This window comes from Physeter macrocephalus, chromosome 15 (genome assembly GCF_002837175.3).
Source record: "Physeter macrocephalus isolate SW-GA chromosome 15, ASM283717v5, whole genome shotgun sequence".
Classification (NCBI taxonomy): Eukaryota; Metazoa; Chordata; class Mammalia; order Artiodactyla; family Physeteridae; genus Physeter; species Physeter macrocephalus.
In genome coordinates, this window is record NC_041228.1 from 709,501 (window position 1) to 732,904 (window position 23,404).

The window sequence follows — 23,404 nt, forward strand, 5'->3', positions numbered from 1 at the left end:
TGGAGACTTGGTCACTGGGCAGGACACCTGTCCCCCGTGCTCGTGGGAACGCTATTTCAGGTTATCCAAAGGCTTGGTGAAGCATTTTAATTTTTGTCTGAATTCCAGAGAGAAAAACTTGGGGGGCCGCCGTGAGGAACTGGCAGAGCCCCAGAGGCATCGCACTGAGGGACCACCTGGCCCCGATTTGAGCAAACCAGTTGTAAAAAGGCTTTTTTGAGACAATCATGGAAATTTGAACATGGACTGGGTATTAGGTGGTATTAAGGAGTTTGCTGTGATAATGACAGGGTGGTTCTGTTTTTTAAAAGTCCTTAAGGAGGAAGCATTCTGACAAATTTATGGGTGAAATGGCATAATGTATGGGATTTGCTGTAAAATTCTAATAGAAGAAAGACAAAACAGTACTGGCAAAATGAGTTGTTGAAGCTAAGTGATGAGTATGTTTGGAACTTTCCCACATTTTTTTTCTTATTTTACAGGATATTTATATTCTAAGTTCATTGATACATACTGAAGATGGATGAAAATAGCCATTAAGTTATCAAGTTACGAAGCTGTGTCAGTCTGCTCGGGCTGCCATAGCGACACACCACAGAGCAGGAGGCTGAAACGGTGGAAGTTTATTTCGCACAGTTCTGGAGGCTGGAAGTCGGAGATCAGGTGGCCGGTTCTGACAAGGACCCGCCTCCCGGCTTGCAGATGGTGCCTTCGCACTGTGTGCTCACGTGGGGAAGCGAGAGAGCGCGCTGGTGTCTCTTCCTTTTATAAGGGCTCTAATCCCATGACGGGGGCCCCACCCGACAACCTCATCTCACCTCATCACCTCCCAGAGGCCCCACCTCCAAACAGCACCACACTGGGGTTAGGGTTTCAACACAGGATTCGGGAGGGGGGGACACAATTCAGTTTATAGCAGAAGGTTCTCTGGGTCTGTCCTGCCCACAGACCAGCTGGGGAAGGGCCTTGCTCCTTCAGGGTGGCCCCATCATGGCCAGTGAGGCCTTAAGGGCGCGGGGCCCATGGCCCTCTGGAATAAATAGAAATGTGCCCTTTGGAACATCCAAGTGGCTTTTCTTATTTATAAAATACAAACTTTTGTGACAGTGCTTATATTTTTCTTCCAGCTCAGAGCTGTGAGCAGGGAAGTGCCTGGTTTGTTCCCGCCGGAGTCGTGGAGGCCTTCAGATGGCATTTGAGTGCAAGTTGGGATGGCCTGTCTTGGGTCTTTGGGCAATAAGCGCTACAAAGACTCGAGCCTTGTCCGGCAGGCCAGCTGGCCATGCGTCCAGGTCACCTGTTTCTGGTTTTTACTCCTTTGTGATGCTTTCACCTCGTGATGCCATTGTGTGGAATTGTGAACAACACAGAACTGTGTAATTAACTACATTCCATCTGATGGCGATTATCGAGTGGTAGCAGTGGGTCGCCCTGGCGCTTAGTGGCTGCTGCACTAAGCGCCAGGGCCGGATGCCGGTGCATCCGGCTCCCCTTGCTGGCTGGTTTGTCCCAGCCTGCAGTTTCCTCTGTGCCTGGCTGGGCAGGCCCTGGTGGCGAACCCTTTGAGGGAGTAGCAGCGGGCAGACGGCAGGGACACAGCTGCCTCCTTGTGTCCTTGTGCGCGGCTCCCTGAGAACCCTTTGCTGGATGCGGCACCCCGCGGGGAGAAGCGTGGTGGTGAAGTAACATGAAGGCACAGTAAGGTCTGCACCTCAGCTCCCTGTCCCCACGTCCCCAGGGGCAGGTGTCCGGGGAAGAAGCACCAGCCTTCTCAGCAGCGGGCTGTCCCATGGCTGGTGGAAAGGGACGGGTGTGCCCCAGGCGCCCGAGGCGTCCACCCCCTCCGCACACCTTCTCCCCGGATGCGCCCACCACGTGCGATCTGTCCCTGAGCAGCGGCCACGGGACCTGGCCCGCAGAGCAGAGCATCCCACACCTCCCATTTGGGGCCCAGAAAACCCAAGCTGGCGGGCCGTTGCTGCTTCGTCCCTGTCCCTCGTGACCCGCTGGACCCCCCTCCCCAGGAGCTCCTGTGCCGTTCACCCTGGGGAGAGGGCTGAGGTCCTGGCTCCCTTGACTGATAAATCAGGCAACTTTTGTCTAGAAAAGGGAGCCAAGTCGTATTGTTTTAGTGAGAGATTTATTCCAAGTTCGGGGTCGACACGAGCCTCACACTAAATGAAGTACCTCCCTCTGGGAAATGGCAAAGAGCGAAAGATGCCCTCACCTGGCCCGAGGGATAGTCGGCTGATGGCAGAGTGTGTCCTCAAGCGCCCGTCCCGTGCTGTGAAAATAAGCACATGCTTTTGGCTTCTTGTCCTCAAAATAATGGACTCGTACTCTCCACGTCCTTCTACGGGTGCTTCTGTCCATCTCTTGTGGCCTTCCGCATCCCCATTCTTCTAACGGCGTCCTGACACGTGTCCCACGGGAGGCCACCTCCTGAGCTGACGTCTGCACGCATGGGCTGTATCGGTCTCCTGGGACGGCCGTAACAAAGCGCCACGATCTGGGCGGCTGAAGACAACAGAACTTACTGTCTCAGCTCTACAGGCCAGGGTGCGAGGTCAAGGCACCAGCTGGGCCGTGCTGCCTCCGAAGCCTCCGTCTCTCCAGCTTCCCACGGCGCCGGCCGTTCTTGGCGCCCCTTGGCTCGTGGCCGCAGGGCTCCAGCCTCGGCTCTGCTGACACAGGTGTGGTCCTCTGTGCCTCTGTCTTTTTTTTTTTTTAATAATTTTTTAAAAAAATAAATTTATGGCCTTCCCTGGTGGTGCAGTGGTTGGGAGTCTGCCTGCCGATGCAGGGGACACGGGTTCGTGCCCCGGTCCGGGAGGATCCCACATGCCGCGGAGCGGCTGGGCCCGTGAGCCATGGCCGCTGGGCCTGCGCGTCCGGAGCCTGTGCTCCGCAACGGGAGGGGCCGCAACGGTGAGAGGCCCGCGTACTGCAAAAAATAAATAAATAAATAAATTTATTTTGGGCTACGTTGGGTCTCCGTTGCCGCGTGCAGTCTTTATCTAGTTGTGGCGAGCGGGGGCTACTCTTCATTGCGGTGTGTGGGCTTCTCTTTGCAGTGGTTTGTCTTGTTGCGGAGCACGGGCTCTAGGCGTGTGGGCTTCGGTAGTTGTGGCTCGCAGGCCCTAGAGCGCAGGCTCAGTAGTTGTGGCGCACGGGCTTAGTTGCTCCGCGGCACGTGGGATCTTCCCAGACCAGGGCTGGAACCCGTGTCCCCTGCATCGGCAGGCGGATTCTCAACCACTGCGCCTCCAGGGAAGGCCCTCAAGTGAACTCTTCGCAGAGTTTGTGTTTGATGCTGCCAGCTGCCCGCCGGCACTTCCAGCCCAGATCCAGAACATTTGACTAAATGCCCGCGGCAAGGCTGGCGGGGGCGCCTGTTTGAAAGCTGCGGTCTGAACTCCCCACTCCACAGGTCCGTGGGCCACGGTGGCGTGTCCGCCCTGGTCTCCCTCACGCTCCACCTCCCCGATGCCGCCGCTGATGAATGCAAACCACAGGTGAGGGAGAGCGTACTGACCGGCCTCCGTGCACTTGGACTGACAGCTAAATCAAAATGTAAAATTACCCTTCCCCCCGGAACTCCCTGGAGGTCCAGTGGTTAGGACTTTCACTGCCAGGGCCCGGGTTCAATCCCTGGTCGGGGAACTAGGATCCCACAAGCCGCAGGGTGCGGCAAAAACAAACAAACAAAAACACACAAAAAAATAGGTTAAACATAAAAACGCCCGTGGCTCCCCGTGGCGCCAGAACAAAGCCCACTCCCCGCCCCCCCCCCCACCGCATGGCTCTCTTGAGCAGCTCAAACCACGCTGGCCCTCCTGGCCGCCACACGCAGTGGACCAGCTCCTCCCTGGCCCGCCAGACTCCCTTCCTGCCCTCATACTACCTCTCCATGCCCGTGGTGTCCATCTCTGCCACGAGACTGTCAGCCCTCACGGGCAGGACGATGGCGTGGCCGACACCCTCTGCCCCTGCCCGAGGGGCCAGAGGTCAGCTGTGGGGTTGGGGGATGCTCAGTCCTGGCAGACACACAGGGCACAGGACGATCAAGCTACCTTGCAGCTTGGAAACTGGGAGCCATAATGAGTGGTCCCTGCGCCGGCCGGAAATGCTGGACAGCGAAGCAGGCGGTGCCAGAGCGGAGAGGGGTGGAGGGGGTCACACCTTTATTGATAATCCACTCACCAAATCCGCGTCCTGCGCACCCCCGTCTCCGCCGCCCCGTCTGGCCTCATTGGCCTTCCTCCGGGTTAGGTTCAGGATCTCCCCAAGGCGCCTTCGCCTGCAGCGTCACGTTCACGGTCTCCTTCGACTGGGAGACGGGAAGAGCCCGACCCGGGGACGGGCTTCCCAGAGAGGGTGGTGTTCTGTGAGGCGGCACGCAATGAGGACCGCGAAGGGGCCCAGGAATCCAGGCGCGACGGGGTCGGGGACGGGACTCGGGAGCCTGGGCGCGACGGGGTCAAGGACGGGACCCTGGAGCTCGCGTGCGATGGGTCCTGGCATGGAACCCGTGATCCTGCCTTCGAAGGGGCCAGCGACAGGACCCTGGAGCCAACACGCGACGGGACCAATGACGGGACCCAGGGAACCGCGAGCTTCGACAGCAACGATGGGGCCCAAGAGGCCGCGCGCCACGAGACCTGAGACGGGTTCCGGGAGGCCGAGACGGATGGGACCCGGGAGGTCGCGCGCGACTGGATGGTGGTGGAGGCGAAGGACTCGGGGTGCGAGGCGGCCAGCGGCGGTTGCCAAAGCGGCGGGCCCTCGGGGCCCCGGCGCAGCCAGCTGTGCACGCGCGCCAGGTCCCGCACGTCCTCGTGCTCGCGCCGCAGCTGGTCACGCTGCTCCAGCAACTGGCGCCGCGTGTCGTGCAGCACCTGGGCCCGGCGGAGCAGCCGCAGCAGCTCCTGCCGCAGGCGCCCGTTGTCCTCTCTGACGGCCTGTGTGTGCGCGATGAGCGCGCGCGCCGCCTCCCGCTCCGCGCGCCGCGCCAGGGACTGCACGCGCTGGCGCGCCTCGCGCTCGAAGGCTGCTTTGTCCTCCAGGAAACGCCGCTTCACGCGGTGGAGCAGCTGCAGGTGCTCCACGCGCATATGCAGCAGCTCGCGCTCCAGCGCCCGGATCCGGGCCAGCTGCTCCAGCTGCAGCTCCTGCGGCGGGGCGGCGGGTCAGCGCCGGTCCGCGGCGTGCACCCACCTCGCCCTGCCCGCGCCCGGCCCTCCCGCGGGGGCGCGCACTGGCCTTGTAGGGCTGCAGCTCCTGCACCTGTCGCGCCATCTGCGCCGCGCGCGCCTCCATCTCCAGCAGCTGCGCGCACACCCCCTCCTCACGCCCGCGGTAGAGCGATGCCAGCTCTGTGCGCTGCCAGTGGATCTGCGTCAGGTCCACGCGGTTCTGCTCCTCCAGCCGGACGGCAGCGTTGGCGCAGCGCTGCGCGCGCGTGCTCACGTAGCTGGCGTAGAGCCGGCTCTCCTCGCGCAGGCGCTGCGCCTCGCAGTCCAGGAAGGCGTTCTCCCGCCCCACCTGGGCGACGCGCTCCTGGCAGGCGTCCAGCTGCTCCGAGAGCAGTTTGTATTCTCGCTGCAAGTACTGAGCGCGCTCCGTCAGCGGCGGCTCGGTGCCCTCTCCCGCGGCGCCAGACCGGCGCCCGGCGCTCGGCCCGCGCTTCCTCTTGGGCACCATGGGTCGAGGCCTCCAGTCCGCTCCTCCAGCTCAGCCCTTCCCCTCGACCAGCCCGAAGATTCTGGCGGGGTTCGACGCGCCTCAGGGTCACGAGGTTGGGAGAGGCAGAATCAGGAGTGTGGAGTCAATCAAGGGTCAGGGCATCGTCGCCAACCTTTACTAGGGGGCTCCTTCCGGACCTTGGCCGTCCGTCGGGGTTTGTCCACCTTTAGCTGTGTTGGCGGTCAGCCGAACGGTCTCCCTGGAAACAGAACTTAGTCGCCCTCCCCAACTCCCGCCCCGTTGCTTGCGCAACGGCCCGACTCCCCTTCCTCCGTTCTCCCCAACTCCCTCACTCGAAGTCTGTGCGTGACGGCCTGTGTCCGCGTCCGGCAGAGGTCGGACCCCAGACGGGCAGCACTTCGGCTTTGCCCGGGGGACGATGCTGGGCTGGCTTCCGAATCTAACACACCCAGCAGCAGCCGGAGTACCCCCCACTCTCCACGTGCCAGACTTGGGCCCTTTGAAGCCTCTCCACCGGTGGGCTTTTCTCCCCAGGTGTCCCCATATGGGGAGAGGCTTCGCCAAGTTCCTGGCCTCCTCCACCACACGCACACACGCACGCGCACGCGCGCGCGCGCGCACACACACACACGTGTGAAATCCCCGTATATCTTGTCAGGACAGAGTGCTTCCCCACAGCTTTTCATCGCTCCGGGAACCCTAGTTTTCCTCGAAGCACTTTGTGATTCCCTTTTCTCCTTCTGGAGCCCTCGTGGGAGTTAGGGTTACTGGGAAGGTCGAGCCCATTCGGGTGCCATACCCTAGTCCAGCGAGTTTCTCTCCGGGATTTCCTCTCTGAGGCTTCTAAGCCCGCCCGTGAGGCACCTGTTCAGTTCACCCCAGCGACCTGGGCTTGATCGGCTTCGCTTCCCAGCCGCCCAGTATGGCTGGTCCAGCCTCCCATCCTGGCTGATGCCTTTGACAAGTAACTTAAATCTATACCTATTTCGGTCCTGTCATCATATAGTTGGGTTTCTATCCAGGTCTGTCCACATTTGCTGCAATATGGACAGATTCAAGAATTGTTGACTCGGAACTTTGTGAGGAGCACAGTTTAGGAAACCACATGTGTAGGAAGGCTTGTGTTGAAAACTATGTTAGGAGGTCTGGCTGGACTTGGTCTGGTTAGCGACACCTGCACCAAAGATGTGGCAGAGCCTCGTAAAATTAGGAACACATTTGAGGCATTTTCCTCCTTATAAAAATGTATTTTGTAAATAAAAATAAAATGACATAAACTTCAAGACAATGCAGAATTTCCATTTGTTTTCACATTAAACATTTTTAAAGAAACGCTGAATCATAACCTCCTACAGCCCCGGTCCTGCCCGGACGACCTCCAAACCGCGCCCAAGCCGGGCTCGGCTCCCTCGCGCCCCCCGCCACCAGCCGCAAGCGTCCACCTCTGCGCTCCAGCCCGGCCCGGCCGCAGAGGCTGCGCTTTGCCTCTGCCCCGCGGCGATTAGGGGCAGAAGGGGACCTTGTCCCCTCCGTTTCCTCGGGCTCGATCCCCGCCAACAGCCACGGGGCGCGTGGGTGTTCCCGGGAGCAGCCGCTCTCCCAGGGAAGCGGGCTGAGATGCCCGCCCCTCCGGACGTCTGGTGGCCTTTCTCTCGCTGTGTTGGGAAAGAGGTGCCTGGTGTCCACCAGGTCCCACCGCCGCCCACGCGAGACGGAACTCACCTCCAAGGGCCCAGATTCAAAGCCAAGTGTTACTCTTGATACTTCTCCCCACCCTTGGGGTCCTTCCCCCGTCCCTTCGTGAATGGCGTGGGGGTCTTTGTCCCTCCCGGGGCCAGGGCTACAGTTCCCTCAGACTCCGGCCGGGACGCGTCTGGAGGGTCACTCGTCTCTCGGCAGGGACACCGAGCTGGAAAGACACCGGGAGGGAGAGGGCCAGCAGTCTGCTCAGCTTCTGGCACGGCTGCCCCCCTCCCGTCCCCCTTTCCTCCCACCCCGGCCCCTTCCCCCCAGCGGGCTCTGCTAGGGGCCCGCGAGGACCTTGAAGGCTGCGGCAGGATGTCCCACCGGCTTGTTCCTGGGATGCTGCTCTCACCACTCGGCCCCTGCCCCCAACCCTGGACAGGCCGCCGGAGGGCACACCTTCCCGCCCTCGCCTGCTGTTCCTTGTGCCCCGGAGCCCTCCCTGCTGAGCTCCGGAGACGTGGGGTTTGCGCCCCTTCTCAGGAGTCCCAGTGGGGTTGGGCTGTGTGTCGGACCCCGGCGGGGGAGCACTTCCTGCGGCCTCTGCTCCCATTTCACAGATGGAGAAACAGGCCCACAGTGAGTTGCCCAAGGACTCCTGAAAGCACCGGGTCTGTGACTTGGACCTTGGTGGGCTCTTCCCACTGAGTGCACTGCCTCCCTGGCTGAGTCCTCTCCTGTCCCTGCCCTGTGCCCTGGGGCAAAGGGAGGAGCCAGCCGCTCTTATTGAATCCCACTCCACGGCAGCCTGAGGCCACATGGCCAGTGCCCGTGACCCTTCCACCTGCCAAGGCCAGGTGGACCTGCGGAGGTGGGGGTGGGCTCAGGTGAGGCCAGAGACCCTGTCCTTGGAGCTCAGCCCCGGTGGGAGCCTGAGACCCACAGAGGCGGCCCGATGCTGAGCAGAGGTCAGACAAAGGGACCCTGGGGGCCTGGCAGTAGGGCTGCCTCGGCCCCAGCCCGGTACCTTGTCCCTCGATCAGCAGCGCAGCGCTGATGGCGATCAAAGTTAAGGACGGGCAGGAACGTGAGTGAGGCCCAGGAGAGCCTGTCCATCCAGTGCGTCCTCTGGCTGAGGTCAAGCCCTGGAGAGCCCAGGGCCGGCTGTTCTCTGTGCCCGGGGCAGGACCCAAGTCTGCCCCCTCCCCTATATCCCAGCTTGTGTGCTGCCTGCAGACCTGCCCCGCCCCCTCCCCTCCCCCAGCCTAAGCAGGCCCTGGGCCGGGCATTCAGAGAGGACCCTTCCTCAAGTGGCGGCCCCTCCACAGCCGAGGACCTCGGAATCGGTGCCAGACCCACACCAGGCTCTCGGTCAGCCCAGCTGGAAGGACCAGACCCAGGCCACGATGTGCGTCCGCTCCCACAGCCATGGCTGCCCCTGGCGGAAGTGCCCTCTCCAGACACGCGGTGCAGCGCGGGACACGGCGGCACCGCCACCCGAGTCCCATGAGCCAAGGCAGGCGGGAGCCGGCGGGAGCCCCGGGGCGCGTGTACGTGCGGAGCGCGTGAGGGCCGGCTGGGGCCCTGTGGTGACGCTGCTGTCGTGGCCCGGGCCCCGGCCTGCCCAGGGTCAGCGGGGTCGCAGCTTCGGGGAGATGCTTCGTTGGAGCCCAGGGCCTGTGGGCTTGGCTCCCTGCTCGCCCCTGAGTGGCCAGACCAGGTCGGCTGCGCCTCGGGGTGCGGTCCAGGTTGGTCTGCATGCCCCCCCCGGGGTGCTCACCTACCTCCGTCCGCGAGGAAGAGGATGACAGACAGAAGGTGCCCAGAGTCCAGAGCCCCGCGCAGGCCCCGACGGGGACGCCAGCGCCCACCCCCACGGGCTGGCCCGGAGACGCCCCTGAGAGACAGCCTCGAGGAGGCGCCCGTTTCCAAGCCTGGGCACGCGATCTAGAGACAACCACAGCCACAACCCCAAGGTGCTCTCCTGGGAGTGACCGGGGGCACCTGGGTCCATAGCCCACGCTGGGAGCAGGAGAGAGGGGAGCCCAGCTTCGGAGACCCAGGTGCGGGGGGGCACAGCCCCCCACAGGGCGGGGGCTGCACCGGAAACAGGGTGGGCGGTGGGCTACACTGTGACACACGTGCGGACACAGCTGATATCTACTCAGACTTGGACACTGAGGGGAAGGAAGGGGCGGGGCCCCCGCACTGGGCTGTGACACACGGGGAGGGGCGGGGCCCCCCCCCACACACTGGGCTGTGACTCACGGGGAGGGGCGGGGCCCCCGCACTGGGCTGTGACACACGGGGAGGGGCGGGGCCCCCCGCACTGGACTGTGACACACGGGGAGGGGCGGGGCCCCCGCACTGGGCTGTGACACACGGGGAGGGGCGGGGCCCCCGCACTGGGCTGTGACACACGGGGAGGGGCGGGGCCCCCGCACTGGGCTGTGACACACGGGGAGGGGCGGGGCCCCCGCACTGGGCTGTGACACACGGGGAGGGGAAGGAAGGGGCGGGGCCCCCGCACTGGGCTGTGACACACGGGGAGGGGCGGGGCCCCCCCCCACACACTGGGCTGTGACTCACGGGGAGGGGCGGGGCCCCCGCACTGGGCTGTGACTCACGGGGAGGGGCGGGGCCCCCGCACTGGGCTGTGACACACGGGGAGGGGCGGGGCCCCCCGCACTGGACTGTGACACACGGGGAGGGGCGGGGCCCCCGCACTGGACTGTGACACACGGGGAGGGGCGGGCCCCCCCCCCCCCGCACTGGGCTGTGACACACAGGGAGGGGCAGGGCCCATACTCAGACTGTGACACTCTGCAGTCTGGGAGGTGGGACCCCTGTGAGTTGGTCTCCAGGGTCATAAGGAGGCTGGTGATGGATGAAGCAGGAGGTTTAGGCCAAATCATTTCAACCTGGGGGTTGGACCTGCCACACGCACGCTCTCCCTAACTCTGGGCCTCCTGGATGAGGCCCCCCCAAACTGCACGTGATCTCCCCACGGGTCAGCTAAAAATTAAATACACAGTCCACTTCTTCTCAATGCATAATAAATACCCCGAGTCAATAATGCATTCAAAACTAAGGTGACGGTTACAACTGCAGGCAATAAAACTGTCAACTGACAACTGATGAGAAAATAAAAACTTGACAAAATTTACATCTGCAAGGATATTTGGACAAGGGAAAGTTGGACTGGGTAGAAATAATGGCCCCAAGAGAAAACACATAAGAGCAGATTTAAAAATAACGAATGGATGAATCAAATGTCCACTGAAAATGTGATTTAATAAATTAAGTAAATGTAATGAAGTTCATGCTGCTGAATTCCTTTTTTGCTGAAATTCACCGATTTGGGGATAATTCTGCTTAGGGCCACGTTCTCGGTGGCAGAATGGCAGGGTTGAGACCTCCTTTGGCTGCGGGTTCCTGGGGGAAGGCAGGGAGAAGAGGCGCTGGCCTGCGAGCTGTCACACGTCCCTGCTGCTCCAGGGGCCAGAGGCCCCACTGTCCTCAGCAGCTGCGTTGGAATGCTCCGCGCCCGCCCTCACCAGGCCCCGCTCTTGTCGACTGAGTTTACTAAGGCTCCCTCTTGCCGTTCCTGCTGCGCCTTCCGAGTCAAGTGTGCCGACCTTCCTGGCCTCCCGGCCCCGCTCCTCACCTCGGGCGCTCCGTACTGAGTGCAGCGGTCACCGCTTTCAGCCTGTCCAAGTGGTTATCAGTCCTTCCTCCGTTTCCATCGATGGGCCTTCGGTTCTTCTCTCCGTCCTTGTGGGCATAGAGTTTTCCAGTTTATCTTTATGTTTATTACTGATTATATCTGGGGGATACTCCCACTCATTCAATGGACTTGCCATCTCATCTACGTTATCAAACGTATTGGTGGGAGGTTGTTGACAATAAACCCTTATTTTCAATGTTTGAAGGATTTGGTAGGAATGTAGTCTTGCATTCCTGACACTAGTAATTCCTCTGTCGGTTTTCTAATTTTATGTTTATTTTTTATGTTCTGTATCAGTCTTCTTGATTACAAGATGTCAATAATATGAAAATATTTTTAAGAGAACATTTAATTACATCCTCTTCCCATCAATGCACGAGTCATTTAATGATGATTATATCAGCCATTTCCACTGGCAGGAGGCTTTTCCACTAAAGGCTCCAGTGGTTTCCACGGTACCATGTTTCTCACCAGATTTAGTTCGTTTCCACCCTGAAGAATCACCTCTTCTGTTTGGCCACTCTTCTAATTTTTTAACACTGGGTTCCACTTTAACCGTACCCAGCTTCTCATCTGTAATCTGTTCTGTATGCTTTCTATACACTACATTTTTAGGGATTGGTTCAAGAACTCTAGATTCACATTTTTTTCCCTTTGAGTACATTAATGATGTCATTGCTTTTCCTTCTGGCTTGAATTTTTTTTTTCTGATAAAAACTCTGCAGTTTATTTTTGTTTTATTTTTGTTCCTCTGCATGTAAATTTCTCTGGTTACTTTTAGTATTTTTTCTTTATCACTGTTTTTTCAGCAATTTAGTTATGAGTTCCTTTGTGTTTTTCCTACCTGGGCTTCATTTAAATTCCTGGATCTGTGAATATATCATTTTTTCTTTAAATTTGCAAAAATTTCAGCCATTACTTTCTCAAACATACTTTCTGCACCCCCCTTTTGTTGAAACTGTCCCACAGGTCAGTGAGGTGTTTTTTTTTTCCTGTGGGTTTCAATTTGGATAGTTTTTATTGCTGTGTATTTGAGTTCACTGATCATTTTTTCTGCTGTGTCCATCCAATGAGTTTTTCACTTCAGATATTTTATTTTTCAGCTCTAGAAATTCCATTTGGTTCTTTTTAATAATTTTCCTTTCTTATTTCACTATATTCATGCTTTCTTTATATCCATGAGCATATTTATAGTAGCTGTTTTTAAAGTCTTTGCCAATTCCATCATCTCTGTCATTTATGGGTCTGGTTCTGTCAGCTTATTTTTCTCCTGGATACGGCTTCCATTTTCCTGCTTCCTCCCAAGCCTTGTAACTTCTTTTTTTTTTTTAGGTGAAATCACATAACATAAAATTAACCATATTGAAGTATACACATTAGTGGCATTTGGTACTTTCACAATGTTGTGTAACCATCACTTCTATGTAGTTACAAAATATTTTCATCACCCCGAAAAGGAACCCTGTACCCATTAAGCAGTCACTACCCATCTCCCCTCCCCCCAACCCCTGGGAACCACCAACCCGCTTTCTCTGTCTATGGAGGTACTTACTCTGAATGTTTCATTTAAGTGGACTCATACGATATGCAACTTCTTGTATCTGACTTATTTCACTTAGCATGTTTCCAAGGCTCATCCACATCGTGGCACATATCAGTACTTCATTCCTTTTTATGGCTGAATTATATTCTATTGTTTGTATAGATAATATTTTCTTTATCCATTCATCAGTTGACGGACATTTGGGTTGTTTTCACCTTTTGGCTTTTGTGAATAGGCTGTTGTGAACACTTGTGTACAAGTATTTGTTTGAATATCCGTTTTCAGTTACTTTGGATATATACCCAGAAGTGGAACTGCTGGATTGTATGGTAATTCTATCTTTAACTTTTCGAGGAATTGCCATATAGTTTTTCACAGCAGCTGCACTATTTTACATCCCACCAGCACTGTATGAGAGCCCTGATTTCTCTCCATCCTTGCCAAGACTTTCTTTTAAGTCACCCTGGTGACTGAGCGTGACCTCATGCGTCTTGACTGCACTTCCCCGATTGCTAATGACGTTAAGCATCTCTTCCTGTGGTGCCGACCGTTTGTATATCTTCTTTGGAGATATGTCCATTCAAATCCTTTGTCCGTAATTTTATTTTTATTTATTTATTTATTTTTTTGTTGTAAACGTTTTATTTGCTTCACAATAGATCTTCAGTAACTTTTTCAGGGCAGTATATATAGATATAATATTATAAAACACATTACTAGCTATGTTGTATTCTGTATATAATAATAGCTGTATAGCATAATTGAAGTATGATTAATTTAACCGGTCTGATACTGGTGAACACTTACATTGCCACCAACTTTTTCCCTACTAAGACAATGCTACTGGAAACTATTTTTGCCTGCTTGTGAGATTTTTGTATGACAAATTCCTTTTGAATCAAACGATACACGCATTATACATTTTTTATGGAGATTGCCAAATTGTTAGTGAGCTACAAGAGAACAAAGATAGATAACAATACCGAGAAAACAACACGTGAACAAAACAAGAATTTCAACAATGAGACAGAAACCATAGAAAAGAACCAAACAGAAGTTGGGGTGCTGAAGAATACAACAGAAATGCAGAATTAAAAGCCCAGTGGAGAACTTCAACAGCAGACTTGATCAACCAGAAAAATGAATTACTGAATTTCAAGCCGAGTCACTTGAGCTAGAGGAGGACAGTGGCCCATGAGGTTCATTGCAGATAACATGGAGGCAACGTCCGCAAGCCAGAAGGGTGCCCCAGAGGCAGCGTCGGGGCCACGCGTGTGGCAGGGAGGCCTGGGCTTTCGCCTCCCTCTGGCTCCTAGGAAGCTGGCCAGCAGTCAGTGCAAGAGCAGCAGAGCAGAGGTGTAGGCTTCAGCACATCTTCCTGCCCGGCTTCAGCCTGAGCTGGGGGTGTCCAGGTCACCCAGGTGGCTGGAAAGGGGGTCAGCTGCCCAAGCATGGGAATCCTCTTCACCAGGATATGGAGGCTCTTCAAGCACCAGGAGCACAAAGTTATTGTTGGGGTGGACAGTGCAAGGAAAGTAGCATCCTTTACCGATCTCCTGTGACTGAAACTGTACACACATCCCTTCCAATCCGCTTCCTCATTGGCTCCTTCCAAACCAAGGGCTTAAAGCTGTGATTGACATTTTTCTCATCATAAGTCCTCTCGGGACATTGTATAGCCCGTGTATAAACTAAACTCCAGACTTCATTCAAATTTCACCAGTTTTCCCACTGCTGTCCTTTTTCAGTTCCAGAACCCAATCCACGGTGCCTTTAGTTACCATATCTCCTCAGTGTTCTCTGGTCTGTGACAATTTCTGTCTTCCTTTGCTTTTCATGACCTCATTTATGTAGTCTCCTCTTGATGTACTCGTAGGTTGTTTCCAGTTTTTCACTATTGCAAGCAATACTGCCATGAACTCTCTTGTATATTTTGTACAATGTGCTAGTATTTCTATGTGACTAAAAGCTTTCAGGTCCTTCTAGCTCTGATTTTTTTCGTATTCCTGTTTACAGATGAGGATGCTGCAGAGTTGCAAAGTTATGTCACTTGTCCATTGTCACACAGTGAGTCCGTTCCAGAATTGGGATTAGAGGCTCTATTTCTTGACTACTAGTTGACTCAGTGCTCTATTACATATCACTGGGAAATTATTCTTGTAAAAAATTATATCCTCTAGAAAGATCATTCAGCATGCTATATAAAATCATATGACGAAGCATCTTCTTCACTATATCTATCAAAAATATTTATTGGGACCTAAGAATAGGGCACTCTATGAATGCTATAGGAGATGCTGAAAGATACAGAAAGTAGTTTTTTCCTTCCAAGAACTTGCGAATTTAGTTCTGCACATAATAGTCATTAACTTAACAAATGCTTACTGGGCTTACCTGGTGGCACAGCGGTCAAGAATCCACCTGCCAATGCGGGGGACACGGGTTCGAGCCCTGGTCCGGGAAGATCCCACATGCCGCGGAGCAACTAAGCCCGTGCGCCACAGCTACTGAGCCTGCGCTACTTCGGGGTAGAATGCCTGGGTCACAGTAAATTTCTGTTAAACATTTTAAGAAACTACCAAATGGTTTCCCAAAGTGGCGGTAGCATTTTATACGCCCATCGACAGAGTATGAGTGTTCCAGTCTCTACACACCCTCACCAACATTTGGTGGGGCCAGTCTTCTTAAGGGCAGCCATTCCATTAGGATGTAGTGTATCTCAAGTTCTAATTTGCATTCTCTTTCCGTTTCAGACATTATGTCCTCACGTGGCCACTCGACAGCACACGTGTCCCTGGCCTTCATGCCACCGCCCAGATGCCTCCTCGGTCTGTAGCGTCATCTCACAAACTGTGACAGGTCTACAATGAAGTAACTCAGAAATAACAAGGAAGAGCTGAGAAACATAGCTAGCTATAGGACAGAGTAATTTTATGACAGAGTAATTTTATGACTGTTGAACCTAATAAAAATGTTGGACTTTTATGTATATCTATGGTTAAAATTTTTTTCTCGTAATTCATTTTTATTTTATTTTACAAAATTATGGGTCCACAACAGATTGAAAGATTTTAAAACTTCTGGTCCCCAGACAGTTTGGGGGCTCACCCCGAGTGCTGGAGGGCCCAGGGCTCGGCCCGGCGGTCTTGCCTCGCCACTGCTTTAAACCATCAGCACCTCCTGCATCCACACCCCTGTGCATGTCACTTCATCCCTCAACTCCACAGTCAGGTCTTTCTCTGATTTTCACTTGGATGTCCTATCAGCCTCTTAAACTTAAAAGTGTCCCAATTCCTCGTCTCTCTACACCTGGTCTATCAGCTGCCTTCCCATCTCAGCCTTGTTCTTGGAGACAACACGCCCCCCCATGAACTTAGCTGTCCTCTGCGATTCCTCTTTCTCTCACACCCACAGCCCCTCACCACAGCAAATCCAGGGGGTCCACTGCAGCCAGAACCACTCTTTCTCACCTCCACCGTTTCCTCCTCTCCCCTTTTTCCTCCCCGCCCAGGTGTGATCAGACCCTGCCACAGCCCAGGTCTCATTCACGATCACAGCCCTCCCCTCCAGCTTTGCCCACCGCCCCCTGCGGATAGCTTGGTCTCCATCCCAGGGCTCCAGCCACACGGGGCCTCCTTGCGGTGCCAACGCGCCAGGCACACTCCCACTCGGGGCCTTTGCCTAGCTGTCCCCTCGATGCTCTTCTTCCAACGTTCAAGGGGTTGTGCTTCCACTTCCTTCCCTGGCTACCCCCGCCCGTCAGCCCCCTTACCTGGCTTCCTTTTTCTGCAAGGCTCTGGTCGCCGTCTGGCGCTTGACCTCTGCGCACTGCAGCCCCCTCTCAGCCAGTCTCATAGACTCTCACCCCCTCCAGGTTTGCTCTCCCAGCCGCTTGCCGGGACCCCCGCCCTGGAACTAACCCCCAGTTTCCTGGCGGTGCCTCAGCACCTGCCCAGGTCAAGCGCTCGCACCCGCTGGGGATGGCCCAGCCCCTGCCGCCAAATACCCAAGGAGTGGAGGGGCTGTCTGCGAATGACACCCTAACCGTCGGCACCCCCTTAGCAGAGACCGGAGAAGCGAGGCGGAGGGAGGAAAGAGCGTCCCGGACGGTGGGCACTGCACGTGCGAAGGCCCGGATTGGTGGGGAGGTTCCGGAGGCTGCAGCAGGCTCCTTGGGCGCAGGTGGGGCGGGGGGCGGAGGGCGGAGAGGGGCACCTTCTGGGCTCCGGCCTGGGCCACGCGGAAGGGCAGTCGGCAAGAGGGCGAGGGTCCGGGGGCGGTGCCGAGGGGGCGGGACTGCGGGGTGGGGCTCCACGGCAGCCCCGGATTGGGCGGGGGTTGGGCTGCTGACCCCGCTCTGCCCCGCCCCGGCGCAGGCGCAGGGAGGGCGCCGCCGTCGGTTCCCAAGGCAACCGGTTTCGACAGTTCGAGCGCAGCTCGCGTCTGGAGGCGTCCAGGCGACCACCAGCCGGCATTTGCGCCGCCGAGATGGACCGTCACGTTGCCCGGCGATACCTGCTCAAGCGGCGGCTCGGGAAGGGGGTGCGCTCGGGGAGGCGCCCGGGCGGCCACCGGACCAGGCCACCTGCAGGGCGTGGGCAGGGCCAGTCAGAGGACTGTGGCCTTCCGCTCTGCCGGGGACTCCTGGGCTTGGGCCCTGCCTCTCCCACGAGCTGGAGGTGTGGCCTGTTCCCAGGGAGCTTGTCACCTGCCTCTGGGAGACAGGTGACAGCCAGGACCCCCAAGGCCTCAGTTCGGACCCTGGTGCCCCATCCACCCACCGTCCCCACCCACCACCCCCAGCTCCCGGGCTGCCTCTCCCGTGCCCACAGAATGCTCTAGGGAGACCGGGCACACGTGATCCAGTCGCTGAGGGGGAAGGGCATATCCCAGGCTCTGCCCAAGAAGGGCCTGAGCCAGTAAATGGAGTGGGCAGAGTGGAGGCCAGAACCTTGTGTGAGCCCATGTGCATTTGTGATTGTGATTGTGTGAGCACGTGGCACTCTGTGAGAGTGTATGTGTGAAGGTGTGTCACTGGGTGTGTGCAAGTGTGTGATGAGGGAGGGGAGAAAAGAAAGTTTCAGACAGTGCAAGCAGCAGTGCAAAGGCCCTGAGGCAAGGACCTGCTGGGCTGTTGGGAAACAGCAGAGTTGAGGTAACTGGATAGGAGTTCTAGGGGGACGGTCTTATCATGTGGGGCTTTGGGGAACTGCAAGGACTTTGGCTCCTACTGTGAGTGACACGGGGAGGATAGCAGCCACTGGTACCACTTTACAAGGCTCACCCCGCCCACTCTGTTGAGGAGGAACAGTGAGAGTGGGTGAGAGAGAGAGTTAAGAGGTCAGTGTAGCGATACGGGCTGGAGGTGCGAGAGGCTTAGACCAGGGCGGCGGCAGCAGAGATGGTAGAAAGTCTTCGGATTCTGATGAATCCTGAAGGTGGAACCCACAGGCTTTGCTGACAGGCTGAATGGGGTATACGAGAGAGGGATCAGGGTGACTGGAAGGATGGAAGGATGGAAGGCTGTCGGAGAAGGGACAGGCTTCAGATCCTACCCAGGAGCTCCCTCCCATCTGTGACCTCATATCCTCCTGGGGCCTCCCCAGATACTCTCTGGCCTCCAATCCCCCTTTGTTCCTGTCAGCCTCCTCTGGAGGCCTGCAGCTTCGGGGGCCTCGCCCCTCACCACACAGCATCCCTTCCCCGGAGCCAGAGCAGGAAGGAGGAGACTCAGGTCTGCAGGGGGCAGTCTGGCGGGCAGGGGATGGCCCTGTGCCCAGCAGGCTGACCGCCCTCCTCCCCAGGCCTACGGCATCGTGTGGAAGGCGGTGGATCAGAGGACTGGCGAGGTCGTCGCCATCAAGAAAATCTTTGATGCCTTCGAGGATAAGACGGATGCCCAAGTAAGTGAGTAGGAAAGCGGTGTGGGAAAGGATGAGGCAGGGTTGTGGGGTGGCCCCCCTGCTGCCTTGTGTCTGGAAGGCATAACTTGAGGCCCAATCACAGCAGGTTTCTGGCATTTCTCAGAGCACCGCCCCCTGCGACCTCAGGGTCCAACGGGTGTGCAGGTGGCGAGCATCAGTCCCTCGCGTCCTCTCCAGACACGGGCTTCCTGCTTGCTCTGCACCCACACTCACGTTTCTGTCTCCTTCCAGAGGACGTTCGGGAAATCATGCTGCTTCAGGTGAGTGGCCAGGGCCGTCTGCCTGCGTCTCGCCAAATAAGGGGGAAGTCTGGCCCCTTGACCCCCAGGACACAGCCCCCGCTCTCTCCCCAGGAATTTGGGGACCATCCCCACGTCGTCCGCCTCCTGGATGTGATCCGGGCAGAGAATGACAGGGACATTTAGCTGGTGTTTGAGTCTATGGGTGAGTGAGGCCTCCCGCAGACCCCAGCCCCACCTCTGTCCTGGCCCAGGGTCCTCCCACCCACATCACAGTGGCCCGGCTCCCTCTGTATGTTCCTTTGCTGCTTCGGTCCCCGCAGTAGCCAGTGCACTCAGCTTGGGCAGTGTCCCTGTGGAGCTGGAGAGTGTCAGCCCCCAAGGCCTGGTGGCAAATATCTTGAACCCTCTCTATGAGGCTTCTGCTTTGTCCACTGTTTGCAGCTGCATTTTCTTTTTTTTTTTTTTAATTTTTAAAATTTTTATTCATTTATTTAACTTCTGGCCGCATCGGGTCTTCGCTGCTGCATGCGGGCTTTCTCTAGTTGCGGCGAGCGGGGGCTACTCTTTGTTGCGGTGTGCGGGCTTCTCATCGCGGTGGCTTCTCTTGTTGCGGAGCACGGGCTCTAGGCGTGCGGGCTTCAGTAGTTGTGGCGCACGGGCTTAGTTGCTCCGCGGCATGTGGGATCTTCCCGGACCAGGGCTCGAACCCGTGTCCCCTGCATTGGCCGGCGGATTCTTAACCCCTGCGCCACCAGGGAAGCCCTGCATTTTCTTTTTTCTACTCATTTGATAAAACAAGGCAACATGAAATAAAGTATACAAATAATTCCACAAACTTTTATTGCTGTGCCAACAAAGACAGTGGGCAAGCTTGAGAAGCCAGCGGGGCTCCTGGGCAGCGCACGCACCCAGGACGCGGCTCTGAGGCTGGCCAGTGGGCCGGGGTTCTGTGCGCATTGGGCAGGCTGAGGCGCCCCCAGGAGGGCTCAAAGTGGGCCAGACTGGCCCGCTCTCCCCAGGCCCACCAGACTGACCTGCACACACCCCCAGACGCCGACCTGAATGCCGTCATCTGCAAGGGCACGCTGCTAAGGACACCCACAAGCGCTACATCTTCTACCAGCTCCTGCGGGCCACCAAGTTCATTGATTCAGGACGAGTTATCCACCGGGACCAGAAGGTGCCGCCCAAGCCCCGTCCACTGAGCTCCACGGCCCGCACCCCTACCCCAGGGTCCTCGAGCCACCACCCATGGTAGCCCTCAGCCCACCTCGTTTCCCCAGCCATCCAACGCTCTCCTGGACGCCAGCTGTTTGGTGAAGCTCTGTGACTTTGGCCTCGCCCGCTCCCTCAGCGGCCTCCCTGAGGGGCCCGAGGGCCATGCCCTGATGGAGTACGTGGCCACACGATGGTACCGGGCTCCGGAGGTGTTCCTGTCCTCGAGCTGGTAACAGTGACCTACCCCCATCCCGCTGCCACCTCCCCCTGCAGGTCCCCCTGTGCTCTCCCACCCCGCCAGGGCCCTTGGGCCTTCTTATGCCCCCCGTGTCCGAGACCCCCCAGAAGTACCTCCTCCCACCCCCACCTCTGCCTCTGGGGCTCCCCCCACAGCTCCATGCCCCAGGTACACCCCCGGGGTGGACACGTGGAGTCTGGGCTGCATCCTGGGGGAGATGCTAGCGGGGCGGCCCTGTTCCCCGGCACATCCTGGAGGCCATCCCACCACCCTCCGAGGAGGGTGAGCATGTGTGCGGGGCTCCGCTGGGCACCAGGGACACTGAGGGTCAGAGCACACAGCTGTGGGAGGGACAGCACCTGCCGGACCAGGGCTGAGAACGGAGGACAGTGGGGAGGGGGAGGGGGAGGGGCTGGGAACGTGAAGGTGGAGGGACGGGGAGGGTCCGGAGCCTTGGGGACAATGGAAAGGGCAGGCCCTGCCGACGGTGGGCCCAGAGAGGAGCTGCTGGGGGTTTCGGGGAGCAACTGGACAGAGTCCACCAGGGCCACGGGGTCCACGAGGTCAAAGAGTGCTCGTGAAGGGTCCATCCGGGTCAGGACAAGGGCACTAGCTCTGCGGAGGGGTGACAGGGGTGGAACCCACACTGTGCTGGAAGCCAGACAGGGATGTTGGCAGAGGTGGAGGGAGGCGGCTGGGCGGGGGGGCCGCAGGGGTCCTTCCTTCTCCCTGGGGGAGGGGGACGAAGGACAGCGTTGGAGGAGCCCTGTCCTCTCCCCGGGTTTCTGCTCTGGTGGAGAAGGCAAGGGGCTCCCCTGTGGAGGTGGGAGCACAGGGTACGGGGGACGCGTGTGCACGTGTGAGCGTGCAGCCTGCGGAGGGTGCAGGAGTGTGTATGGACTGGCGCACGTGTGGGTGCGCTTATGCACGAGTGGCGGCGCCCGACCCGGTGTTCGGGGTTCGAGCCCTGCCAGAGAGCCGAGGCCCTGCAGAGGGGAGGTCGCGCAACGGGTCAGAAGCGGTGGCCGGCGGCGGCCCTGAGCTGCCCCGCCCGGCCACCTTCGGGACTCCTGGTCACAGCGCCTTCTGGGCCCACCCCCAGACCTGGCTCTCGGCTCTGGCTCCGGCGCCTCGGTTGTGCAGCGCCTGGGGTCCCGGTGAGTACGGGGGCTTCGGAGCCGGCCCCAGCGCCCTTCCCGCACCTTCAGGGTCCCCAGCCCAGAAACTGTTGGTCAGGCTAAAAACGAGGAGGCCCCAGTGTGGGCGCAGCTCGCCCTGGGCCGGCGGCAGGAGCTGCACCAGGCCGTGGAGAGGGGCGGACCTGAAGGGAAGCAGGGCTCTGACGCGCCTGCCCGCTGCCCGAGGGTGGTGCTCGGGAGGGAGCACGGAGCGGGGGGGGGGGGGGGGCGGACCCTGGAGCGGCTGATAGGCCGGCTGCCCACAGGCCGGGGCAGACACTGGACGCCCTCCTGCCGCCGACACCCCCCCAGAGGCCCTGGACCTCCGCAAGCGACTCCTGGTGTTTGCCCCCGACAAGCGGCTCAGCGCGGCCCAGGCCCTGCAGCACCCCTACGTGCAGAGGTAGGGGAGGCCCGGCGGCCGGGCAGGGGTTGCCGTGGGTCGGAGAGGTCGCAGGGGCTCGCCCGCCGGCAGCCCAGGTCTCGCCTCTCCATCATGCCCCGTGCACGCACCCTCGAGGCCTCCCCTGCCCCAGCGACCCCCAACCCCCTGACGCCCAGCCCGCGCACCTCCGAGCGCCCCTCGCCTCTCGCAGATGATCCTGGAGGGATCATCTCGCAGGGGTAACGGCGGCGTCCCGAGGGAGACGGGCCTGGGCGGTGTCCCCCCGGCCCCGGCGCCCCCGCTCCAACCCAGAGCCGCGGCCAAGCTGCCCTCGGGCTCGCCTGCGCGGAGGCCCGGACGCCGGCTTCCGGATGCCGGCCTCGAAGTAACCCCTGTCACGGCCCCGCGCACGGTGCGAGGTCTGGCGGCCGCCCGCGCGGAGCTGCTGGGGTCCCTGCTGTGTGGGACCACCAGCCGTCAGCAGCGCGGGACCCCTGGCTCCGGGACTTGATCTTCCGACCGCACAGATGTCCCCGGCGGAGCCAAGCACCCTCCCAGGCAGAGCTCGGGCCCGGCACCAGCCTCCGCCCCCAGGAGGTCTTGGGAGAGGGAAGGGGCCCCGCTGGGCGACGGCGGGGCTCCCCTCGGCATCCTGCGGGGTAGGGCGTGGCAAGGGGGGCACGGGAGGACCCCTCCCGCAGATCCTTCGCGAAGGTGCCGGTGATCCACGCCCCTTCCCAGGTGAAGCCCAGCGGGAGGGGGGCGGCGCCCTCCTTGACCTCGCAGGCCGCCGCCCAGGTGGCCGTCCAGGCCTTGATCCGGAGTGACCGGAACCCGGGCCGTGGTGGCAACGCGGCCGGCGCGCGACCGGTGAGCCCGCGGCCCTCCCGCCCTCCCCTCCCTTCCACCTTCCTTCCCCTCCCCCGTCCGCTTCCCTCGCCTCAGGGCGCTCCGTCCACGCCTCCTACGACGATCCTCGTCTGCTTGTAGGTTCGCCTCCCCGGAGGCCCGGCCCGGCCGGAGGGTGTTCAGTGGCTCGGCCTCGCGGGAGGCCCAGCGGGCCGCGCGTGCCGCGCGCGGGGGCCACTCCCAAGCCTACGGGACCGTCTGCCACTCGGCGCTGGGCTGCCTGCCCCTGCTCCCCGGACCCCGCGCCGGAGCCGCCCTACGGGTCTGCCAGCGGCCATCCCCGGCGCCCAGCCCCGCGCCCCTCCCCCAGTCCCTGGGTTGCCCCTCCTCCAGGCCGCCCCCCACCCCACCCCCGCCCCCTCCCGAGACCCCAGCGCTCTCCACCCACCTTTTCCCCAACCCGCCCTCTCCTGGCCACATTTGAGTTCTGGAGCTTCTCCAGGCCTCTTTGGGGGAGTAGATGAGGTTCACACTCCAGCCTCAGTCACCTTCTCCAATCAAGTATGGTCTGTCCCAGCCTGCCTACCCACCTTTCCCCCTCGGCTTCCTGCAGCCCACCCCTTCTCGAGGACACAGCCCTTGAGAAGCCTCGCGGGCACCATATGCTGTCACCCTGGGCTCCTGTCTGGTCCCCTTTGTGCACAGCAGGCC

General features: G+C 58.9%; 3 protein-coding genes across 3 annotated transcripts in view; 1 reads left to right on the forward strand and 2 right to left on the reverse strand.

Annotated features, from left to right (window-relative positions):
* OPLAH (5-oxoprolinase, ATP-hydrolysing) overlaps nt 1-4,253 on the reverse strand; it is a 10,042-nt gene extending 5,789 nt beyond the window's left edge. The window contains exons 1-3 of the mRNA XM_028500760.1: nt 4,204-4,253; nt 4,074-4,129; nt 3,905-3,989 (exon numbers count right to left, since the gene is read on the reverse strand). Of these exons, the coding sequence (XP_028356561.1) occupies nt 3,905-3,989; nt 4,074-4,129; nt 4,204-4,253 (191 nt within the window). The remainder of the gene's footprint in view (nt 1-3,904; nt 3,990-4,073; nt 4,130-4,203) is intronic.
* Nucleotides 4,254-4,274: 21 nt separating this feature from the next.
* CCDC166 (coiled-coil domain containing 166) lies at nt 4,275-5,703 on the reverse strand. Its single transcript, XM_024117524.1, has 2 exons — nt 5,263-5,703; nt 4,275-5,171 (listed from the first exon to the last, which is right to left on the reverse strand). Exons 1-2 carry the CDS (start codon nt 5,701-5,703, stop codon nt 4,275-4,277), a joined length of 1,338 nt encoding a protein of 445 aa, XP_023973292.1.
* Nucleotides 5,704-8,445: 2,742 nt separating this feature from the next.
* Nucleotides 8,446-21,442, forward strand: MAPK15 (mitogen-activated protein kinase 15). The gene is given in 12 exon segments (XM_055091316.1): nt 8,446-8,476; nt 8,816-8,954; nt 17,036-17,201; nt 18,464-18,566; nt 18,815-18,843; nt 18,937-19,064; nt 19,826-19,914; nt 19,917-20,005; nt 20,109-20,272; nt 20,450-20,527; nt 20,529-20,563; nt 21,384-21,442. Coding segments are annotated over 12 exon segments (1,110 nt in total).
* Nucleotides 21,443-23,404: the final 1,962 nt, after the last annotated feature.